Raw genomic sequence first — 10947 nt, forward strand, 5'->3', positions numbered from 1 at the left:
AACTCGTCGTCATCCTTTATACAACGACGTAGTTACAGGGTAGGATTTGATTCCCTTCATGTTTTTCTTGAAAACCCTCTCCTTGTTGCAACCATTTCCAGCGAGAGATCCCATTGCACGTTTCGGTGGCGCCACACCGTGGCTTGGCAGGTTGTGGCCAGCAACCAAGCAGGGCATGAATAACAACAATGTTACCTAACAATGTTTGTGTGACAGTTTTTAGTGGTTGGGATTAGTCATACAAGAAACAAATGTCTGATATAGGGTGGGAAGTAAACAAACCAGCCATATGACATGTTGGCGATGTCGCACATTTTGATTGTAGGGCATATGTGAATGATCAATTAGTTTCAATTTTAAAAGTGATGTACATTTTCTACCATTTCCAGCGAGAGAATTGCACGTTTCGGTGGCGCCACACCGTGGCTTGGCAGGTTGTGGCCAGCAACCAAGCAGGGCATGAATAACAACAATGTTACCTAACAATGTTTGTGTGACAGTTTTTAGTGGTTGGGATTAGTCATACAAGAAACAAATGTCTGATATAGGGTGGGAAGTAAACAAACCAGCCATATGACATGTTGGCGATGTCGCACATTTTGATTGTAGGGCATATGTGAATGATCAATTAGTTTCAATTTTAAAAGTGATGTACATTTTCTCTCAAACCACGAGTTTGTTTTTTATTCAGTTGACGCTGTCATATTGCTCAAAATAAATATAATGAATTGAGATACAATATGAGCATACTTTTATTATCTAAAAAAAATCAACATTCATAATGTACTATTTCAATATTTTTCAAGTAAAAATTTAAGTTTGTATTTTAAAAATGCTTAATTATGCTATGAAAAAAGCTGGGTAAAATAATTTTAGAATATTTAAATGTGTACTAATAAACAAGAAATAAATAAAACATTAAAAATGCACCCCGATTAAAGATGTGGAAACAAAAGGAAAAGAAAAAAAATGGAAAACAATCAAACCACCCATCTAGTGGGCTGGATGAGCAACGTCCCTTCTCGTCGGCAGTTGCAGGCCCATGAGCCGATTCTGCATCCGATTGGCGGGAAACTGCCCTGCTCTCGCACCTTTTCCCATTCCCCTGCTATAATATCTTTCTTGTTCCTCTCGCCGCTCCCACTCCCGCAACGCGAATCCCAGCGAGTCCACGGAGACGCGAGCCAGAGCCAGAGCCCTCCCACCAAGCGATGCCTCCCAAGCGCAAGTCCCCGGCGGCGGCTGCCCCAGCGGCGGGGTCCCCGCGGAAGACGCGGAGCATGGCCGCCGCCGGGAAGCGGGGTGCGGCGGCTTATCCGGCGAAGGCGGTGACGGCCAAGAAGAAGGAGGAGGAGGCGGGGGTGGCCGAGCCGAAGGGGAGGAAGAGGGCCAAGAAGGACGAGGCGGTGACGGCGGTCGCCGAGCCGAAGGGGAGGAAGAGGGGCAAGAAGGAGGCAGAGGAGGCGGCGCCGGCGGCGGAGGAGAATGGAGGCGATGCGGCGGCGGAAGGGAAGCGCATAGTTGTCGAGGCCTGGTGAGTGCGTGCGTGTGCGGGGGAGGTTGCTTCAGGGTATGCGCGGATTTGGCTGGTGAGAGAAGTAACGGATGATTTTGGGGGAATAGTTTTACTTTTGGGTGATTTTATTCTCGTTTGATTGCGCTTATTGATTGGCTAGTGCGAGAGGAACAAATATTCGATCTTTAGGGATATGTGTGAGGTACGGGAAAATACAGTGAGAAAACACAAACGTCTGTTTGGATTGAAGTGGAATGTTCATTTTGGACTCAATCCCCTTCAATCCGCTCCAATCCCTTTCTATCCAAACAAGAAGTAATGGATAAATGTGTGGAATTGTTTTTCTTTGCTTTTGTAATGATTGATTAGTCATCAATGTTGGATGCAACTATCCGCTACCAGTAAGGAAGTCTAAGGAGGTGTCGCATGTTGGGATATACTTTTTATTGTTTTTCAGAGGAAGAACTAATGAAGTTATTATTTTAAAATGTTCGCAAAAAGTCATTATTTTGAAAAAAAAATGTAATGAAGAAGAGTGTAAACTCTACACAACTGCATGTTATGCAATCTATCTTATCCAAACACATTATTAGATTCCTAATGTATAGTACGCTATTAAAGTCACCTGTATTTTCGAGAAAAGTTAGCAATAGCTGGTTCCTGGAGATATATGGGCTTATCTTTGTCTGGTTCTGAATATTGCTCTATTGGAAGTACTAGTTATGGTAGTTGTCTAGAATCAAGCCTCCATGTCTTAAATTTTGCAATCGTTGGATTTATTGAACTACTATTTATTGTCATTCAACAGCTTAAATATGTAGTTTTGGGATATGAAATGATAAAATTGTGTAATTTTGTTGCATAGTACTTTTTTTTTCTGAATACACAGGAGAGCTGCGCATTGTTCCATCAAGGGGAAGGTAGTTTTAGAAATACAACACTAAGATGCGTGCACACCACTGAAAATATGAATGAAATGACCAGTTGAGCTGCACAAACCTATGTCTAGTTGTGCTAAACCTCTGGTGCCAGGCAGACCGCAGAGATTTGCTTCCTCTCTGGCTACTTGCAACACTCATTGTATACCAGGCGAAGCACTGTTAAAAACAGAATCATTTCGATCTTTGTAAAGCATCCAAGCCCCATGAATAATTCGTAATATGGTATAACAAATACAAGTTTAGTTTTGTGATATTGGTTCTTAAATGTGCAGTTTTGTGATATTTGAAAGCAGATTTTTTCAATAGTTTTTCCATTAATTGGATACGTTTCTAAAGTTTACTTTAGTTTGTTATTAAAGTCTTAAAAAACAATTGAAAAAAACACCATAATTGCTGAAATATATGGTGAAATTAATATAATTTATCTTTGATTCAATTAGGTCCGCTTTTAGATTGTAAGATTTGATCAAGTCATAACATTTCCATTTTCTTATCTCAACCTTATTACACTGTTCTCCTATGATGTGTTCAGTTCAGCAATTTCAGTAGATAATTTTTATTTGGAACAAAGGAAACAGGGTTCCATTTCTATTTCTTTAGAACTGAGATTGGAGGATATTGTAGTTTATGTGGTGGTATGGATGAAAAGTCCCTAGAAACATTTGTGGGATCAATCTACTGCTGGTGAACTGTAGTAGATTTGATGTAGGTTGCTCTTTTAGGTTTTTTTTTTGTTAGGTGAGTGAAATTGGCAAAACATAAGCTTGTTTCAAATGGAAAAGGGTGCACAAGTTATCAAGCTTCTTGTTTTTGTCTTCTGTCAGTTGGCACAGTTTTTTTCTGGTAATTGGCAAAGCACAAGCCTTTTTCAAATGGATAAAGATGCTTGCCTTGTTGCTAGGAAGAGCCATACCCTCTGTCTTGCGCCTAGCACCATCTGAAACATTGTTTTTTTAGCCCAGTTGTCAGTGATTTTTTTTTTGAGATAACAGTTATATTATCCAAGTTTCCAGCGGCTCTCGTTAAACAGAGAAGTATAGGTCTCGATTATATCCTTAGTAAATCAGTTAGTAACAGTCTAATCATTTTCGATATTGTGTGATGGAATGCCTTTATTAGTCCAAGACATGGAAATAGCAATAGCTAATTAACATCACTCCAGTCTTTTGACACACATTGGGAAGAATAGTTGTGTTGGTTAATTGAAGGCCTTCATTTTTTTGATGAAAAGGCTTCCATTTTTCCCCCAATGTTTATTGTTCTTAATGTATTATTCTTGTCCATTTACTCTGGCTTCAATTCTGATTATAGTTCTTCATTCTGTTATTCTATAGCACTCAGTGCAGACACTTTAAGATCCGAGCTCAGAAGGTGAAGGAGGACTTGGAAAGTTCTGTTCCTGGGGTTTCGGTCACTATCAATCCTCAGAAGGTATTTACTAATGTGTTAATCATCATGATCTTTGCCAGACTGCGTTTTTTTTGGTATACCAAAATGTCTTAGTTGTATATCCTATTTTCTTGATGGTTATTATGCTGTTTTTCAATTCCCAGCCACGTCGTGGTTGCCTCGAGATACGTGAAGAAGGTGGTGAAGTGTTCTTATCACTGCTGGTAATGTTCTTCACTACTACCATGTTCCTAAATAATATAGGAGCTCAGTAAGCTATACGTCTTTATTTTGTTTAGAGGTATCTATCATCCGAGGCATATGCCTCACTTCTTTCTAATGATCTCAACTAACACTTGGTACGCATCTTGTGCATGGCAATTAGCCAGCCACAGATGATGTTAGCAACTCATGAAATGTGATTTTAAAATACAAAATTCCAACATGTGCCATTTTCTTCTAACGATTTGGTCGCATGTAACTTATCATGAGACCTTCAAAACAAGACTGCATATATTTGAGTCATTTAGTACCAGCTTATCAATTTGGTGTGCCAGGTATTTTGTTCCACTACATTCTCTTACATGATTTCTTAGAAAAATGTTAGAAAGGTTAAGATGCATAAATTGCAGTTTGCACCATCTAAGATGTCATGAGGTTCTGAAAACACTAGGGATAGTCCATATTTGCATGTTGCACCACAAATGGTGATACCTTATCCACTGAATCAATTTTGATTGCATTTGTTACAGTTGGTACATATGATGAATTGATTTGGTTTAACTAACACTCCAATCGATGTGCAGAACATGCCACGCCCCTTCACACCAATGAAGAAGCTCGATATGGATGAGGTTATCAAGGACATCGCCAAGAAAATCTCCTAAATCAAGTCTGTTGGCCATGGCTTCATCGCACCATTTTGTGCTCCTGTGCTTCAAGCTAAGGCAGTATTCTTCCAAGTGTACTTTTGTGTACGGTCACCATTAATCGTGCTTAGTATTGCATCGTCCATGTCTCCACAGAATTTGGGAACCAGTGGTCCATCCTGTGTCTAATTCAGCTAAGACATGTTGAATTAGTAGATGTGGCAATTGCTTGTGCTTCTGTGCTATGGATGGCCTATATATCTGTGCTTGTCTTCCCTGCTGATGTTATAATGTTATCTGGAATATGCTGTATGTCCTGAAGATTAGTTGGCTTCTGATCTTCACTTCTCTATGGTTTCCTACTTTGTTCGAAATGCTAGAGTTCGAACTGTTCAGATGGGATGGGTGAAATCAACGTTGAGACTGACAGAAGGTGGAAAAAGGAATTGCTGAAGGCCTGGAGCCTTTGTTGATGTAGATGTACCGACAAACATGCTACCGAAGTAAAGCAGTTGCGTTATTGATGTCTTGTTTGTAAACATGCATTTGTGTGAAACTAATAATGGTTTTTTCATACTATTTAGCTCTAGGATGAATTGAACTGAATTTTGGAATTTATGAAACATGGTGTTCGCGAGAAAAAAAAACTCACTGCACTATGCTAACAATATAGTTGCTATTCTTCAACATTGAACATAATATCAATAGTAATTTTACGAGATAGGTGACCCAAAATGCATAGGTAGGTCCAAGAACCTATAATGTTGTTCAGTATAGCTCTAATATATTTCGCTGAAGCAATTGTGCAGCTAGCTGTCAGATCATCCATGCTAATGAAAGAAGCAACAATAAAACAGGGCAGAAATCGAGAACTATATGTAGAAACACTAACATGACAAGCTGAATACCAATTCCCTAGTAATTGAGAGATGATAATAACAAATTCTAGAAAAATGAACAATAGATTCAGGTGACATGTAGCTAGTGGGAGTTGGACATCTGCACTGCTCCATATAACATTGGCTGGTCCTGCCTTTAGGGGTACATTAACACAAGAAATCAGAAGCTGTAATGTAGCACCATTGCAATTTTTCAAACATATTGTTAATTATCCTCTGTATTCAGATCGGAATGCAGCTATAATAATCCTAGAAACGTTTGTGCCATACGTTCAGAGTGATACATTTAATATGTAGAGGGCAAAATGAAGATGTCTGTGTTTTCTTAACAATACATAAAAGACTGAGCTGATGGTGGTGGTAGGTTTGACAACTTCTCTTTCTTGGAAGAAAGGCTCACATCTGGGTGATTGGTTACTACTCATTAGTCTATGTCATAATCGTCATTGTGCATCTATTTGTGTGACATTTCGTTGAGGAGCGAAATCTATGAACTCATGTGGTTTTTTATATAGGCCTGATGTTCATAAGAAATTTTAAAAATTATTATTTGAACACTTCAGCGCATAGAAGTTATGGCATGTAATAACTGTTTATTTAAACCTGGCGCAATGTGCAAGTGCCCAAACAATTTTCACTTCTATTGAATGTGTAACTGCTAAGAAAATTCAAAGTCACCACTCTGAAGGACATGCAAATGGGTATTCATTATTCAGGTATATATACAATTGGTTCTTACTTGACTCCGTCTTGCATTTCGTCTCCACAGGGAACAGGCAATCAGGGGCTTTTCGAAGCGATGATTCTAGGTTGTGCACTCTTATTATAGGCATGGTAGACATCAGGTGTATTTTTAAGGTTGTCATCATCTATTATGCAACCAGATCAGAATGTAGGCCTATGTCCTTTGGTTTTGCCGAAAGGGATAGGTATAAGGACTCCCAGATATCATGTCATTCAGCTAAACTAATCTTCCCCTCAGTTCTTTTGGTACCCAAGGGTAACGTTTATCAGAAGATTCTAGTTGACACTTGATAGAAATATGGATGTGCGGTTGCTTTCTTTTTTAATTGTTGATTTTTTTAACTGATATTGCATCATACCATGTCCGGTCTTGACATTTTCTGGGATATGAGGCTAAATTTTCCCTGAAACCTTCTTTAATGAATTCATATGATAGTATTTTAAATTATTTTAAATACTATTTTTGGTACATTCAGGTGGCCTGTTAGCTATATAGGTGTTGGTAGTAGCAGTAATAATCAATTCATCATCGACATATTTATTACATTTTTCCTGTTATTATCTTTGGACCCCCAAACTTTTGGTATTCTAGCAGAAAACCCCCCCAGCAACATCAATCCATAACCAATGAAGTTAAACAGAACTCATATAATACTTTTGTCCAGTGTATTAGCCCTACTTTTTATCACGGAATCTCTGTTTCCTCATATATAGAAGGGGCAGTGCAGTAAAACTGACAAAATGTTGTCGTACATGTCATGTCTCATTTTTTGTTTCTTAGACTTTCTTGACAAACTAACTAATATCGGTACACATTGACGCTTACTAGCTTTGAATGGAGAATGCTTTATCAATATCTTGTTTGTGACCATGCATCTATGTGAATCTATTGCTCCCTCCATTAATTATACAATGTTTGTCCATATATACATCTTGTGTATTACACCATGTGCATCGACCAAGGAATTACTAGTTCCAAGTAAAAAGTCAATATTAATAAATGATCATCTGTATAATTCTATTAAATAATAATCCTATGATACAACACATTCTTTTCTTTCAAAGCATTTAATTAGGGGTAGTGAGTGAAAATTGCAATAGCTACACTCTTGAAATCCTTAATGCACAAACGGAGACGGAGGAATGGTTCTTTATACTAGTAAGCTCCAGGATGAATTACTCAAGAAAATGTTACTAGATAGAAGGATTTGGAATTTGTGGTCCACAGTGTAAGCGTGAAACAAAAAATGAATGGTTTCTCTATCCTAACAAAATGATCATCCAGATTTTGTAGGACAGAGCGTTCAGTAGTGTCATAACCCCGATGAAGACAAATAAGTATTCAGCAGAAGCATTCTGGAAACATTGTTGCTCACTGCCCCGAGGACGTGAGAAAACATTGGCTTTGCTATTTTTCAAGATTCCACATAATCTCCGTGGAAACTACACTTCTGATTTTACCGGATAGGTGACCGAAAAGGTACACATGGGTATTCCCTGAAGCAATTGTACAGCTAGGTTGTCAAACCATTCAAGCTAATGAACGAACCAACAACGAAATTCCAAAGGACAGAGAGAATCAAATGAAACGAAAAACATGACAGTTTAAATATCAATTGTCAAATCGATCTCTGGAAACTGAGAGATTATAACACTAAACTCGAGAAAAATTTGCAATGAACACATAAATAACCTGTAGCTGAACATCAAAATTAAGTACTATTGTCCCATCCAGATTCATCCAATGAATCAAGAGAAATTCCCTATGTGACACTGGAAGATAGACTAATTTTTTATTTGACACTTAGAATCATTATTTGACACTGAATCAAAATTTTCGTGCGCCGTCCGTTCCGTTGCCTCGAAACGTTTTCGACCGTGCAGCCCTATCAGATTATTAACGGTTGGACCAAAATACCCTTGCTATAGGACCTTATCCATCGGCCTAGCAAGTCCCCTCCGCAGCCTCTTCTCCCGAGGCTTCTCTTCCCCATCCGACTCCACCCAGAATGCCAGGACACCCTAGCCGTGCATGGGCGTGCAGCCGGGCCACGGGTAGCCACGCCGGCGGGCGCGCAGAGGCCCGCAAAGCAGGCAGCAGGCGCAAACTCGCGTAAAGGCAGGCAGGAGGCGCAGACTCGCGTAAAGGCAGGCAGCAGTATGCACTTAATGCTCGTTCCCACTCATCGGAGTCGTCGAGATTTGCAGCAGCGGCCTTGTGGTCGCTTGCATAGCCACCACTCGCCTCGCTGCGCCGGCCGCCTGACCTGCTAGGCTCACCCAGTGAATCTTACGGTAGTGTCACAAAAGGCGTGAATCTTAGAGCCGATGTCAAATAAGGAAGATTGAAATTCCGAGTGTCAAATAGGAAATTGGTCTATCTTCCGGTGTCACACAGGGAATTTCCTTATGAATCAAACACACCCGTGTTTTTACTCATAGGACACTGCTCCGTTTAACATTGGCTGGTCCTACCATGGCTAATTCTCCTCCACACAGACCGTGTAATGCTGATCCACGAATGCTTGGAACCTTTGTGCCACACTCCGGAGTGATACAGTTTGTGGGTGGCAATGTCAAACATTGATGATTTGCATATTTTCTTCATACATGTAAAATTTATTCGGTTGTGGTGGTAGGTTCCGATGACTTTCCATCGTGGATGGTTCTTTTGGCACTGATTTTATACCCGCACTGCATGTTCATGTGCATGTGCTTTCTGTTTACTTTGATGAGGATATTTAAAATCTTCAAATACATAGCCATGTCCATGTTGCTTAAGATAGGGGCTTTAATGAGCGTAAAGAAACTTTAAAAATAATTTTATGATATAAGATGATTATTTGCCAACCAGGCACACGTAGGTCAGCTAATAAAATTCATGGAACAATTGTTTATCTATATCTCCTATATAGAAGCACCCCACTACAAAGCATTGATTTTCTATTTCTCTCAAACCTCAGCGAGCCACATCATCCACATTGTTTTAACCATCTGATTGTTTTCATAGCCCCTCTTCTTTACTCAGCACCTTGGCAGATCAAGAGCATCCCCTCTTCCTTACTTAGCACCTTGCCAGATCAAGAGCCTCTTCTTTACTTAGCACCTTGCCAGATCAAGAGCCTCTTCTTTACTCAGCACCTTAGTAGATCAAGAGACCACCACAGCTAATGGCACTAATGGCATTAATCCTCCATCAATCATCCATGTTCCCACTCCTAAAATTTGAAGCATCGCGCTCCATTGGGCACCCTGCTGGTGAGGTATGCCATTCATCTCCTCCTTTGGATTCACTCAGGGTATGCCATTCATCTTCTCATTTGGATTCACTCAGGTTCTTCAATCGACTATTTTATGCATTGTTGCTGTTTTAAACTTGCACATGGTTTCATGCACCCAACCTGTTTGATCTATTGCATCTTAAAAACTCTTGCATAAACCATTCTGAATTTTCTCTGCAAATCTGTAGGTTCATATAAATTGATTTCGCCTCTAGAAATAGCAAGATTATTGGCTTCCTTGAGTCATTCAGGTAACAAACTGTGCTCCAACTTTATTAGCATTTCTAAGTGTGCAGTTGTCCTCATTCTGTTAGTTTTGACGATTAATTGTTGTGTGGACATCCTTACTTTCGGCAATCAATCAGTTTTTCCCTTATTTTGTTACTTCCAGTTTTACATGACCTTGGTGTCCCACGTTTGCAATTGTAAATCTGTAGGTTCATATAAATTGATTACATCATATCTCCCCTACTAACAACCAAAATACTATTTTCGATTAGAATGGCACATAAACCCTTATATGCACTTTTTATTTACTCTTCAATCAGTTCTCCCAAGAAGATGGAAGATAGATATGTCCAAGCAATGAATAAGCTCAAGGATGATACAAGCCTAAAAGTTTGTGTTAATCTCACAGGCAATTCTCAGAGTGAACACATAACCCCGCACCTACCAACTAACAACCACATGATCATTGCTCACTACATACGAAAGGGAGAACCATACCTGCAAGCTATTTTCAGCGAAGAGAACTCCAAGAACACAAATGAAAAGTAGTTCATTATTGCAAATCTATGTTATTTTCTCAATAATTTCAATTTTCATACCATACATAACAGCATATGTTTCGTCCTCAGTTATATATTAAATAAAATTAATTTTATAGAATAATTTTCCTTCGTGTAAAAAAAGGCCAAACCTTAACTCTTTCCCGATTGCATCAAATAATCATAAAAAAATTACACAAAATATCTCGCAGCAACACGCAGGGAATTCATCTAGTTTATACCTGATACAACGTACACATACGCAGCTAGAGAGATAGTAATAAATTTGCAACCAATAATTTTCCCTTCCATACAATGCACGAGTTCATGTATATATAAAACCGGCTCTAAATTATCTCCGTCTTCCATTCCTTTTCAACAGTGCACAAGCAATCAGCTACTTTTTCGAAGGGATGATTCTAGTTAGGTTGTGCACTTTGATTATAGCCATGATAGTCATCAGGAATATTTGTAAGCTAGTCATCATCTGCTACACAAGCAGCTTGTAATGTGTTGGGACTTTGGAGTTGTTTGGATCCTA

General features: G+C 39.2%; 1 protein-coding gene across 1 annotated transcript; it reads left to right on the forward strand.

The window, feature by feature from the left end:
• Positions 1-1125: 1125 nt before the first annotated feature.
• LOC117847892 (uncharacterized) lies at positions 1126-5063 on the forward strand. Its single transcript, XM_034729194.2, has 4 exons — positions 1126-1534; positions 3792-3888; positions 4011-4070; positions 4653-5063. Exons 1-4 carry the CDS (start codon positions 1212-1214, stop codon positions 4731-4733), a joined length of 561 nt encoding a protein of 186 aa, XP_034585085.1. The 5' UTR covers positions 1126-1211; the 3' UTR covers positions 4734-5063.
• Positions 5064-10947: the final 5884 nt, after the last annotated feature.

The sequence above is a fragment of the Setaria viridis genome, chromosome 3 (genome assembly GCF_005286985.2).
Source record: "Setaria viridis chromosome 3, Setaria_viridis_v4.0, whole genome shotgun sequence".
Taxonomy (NCBI): Eukaryota; Viridiplantae; Streptophyta; class Magnoliopsida; order Poales; family Poaceae; genus Setaria; species Setaria viridis.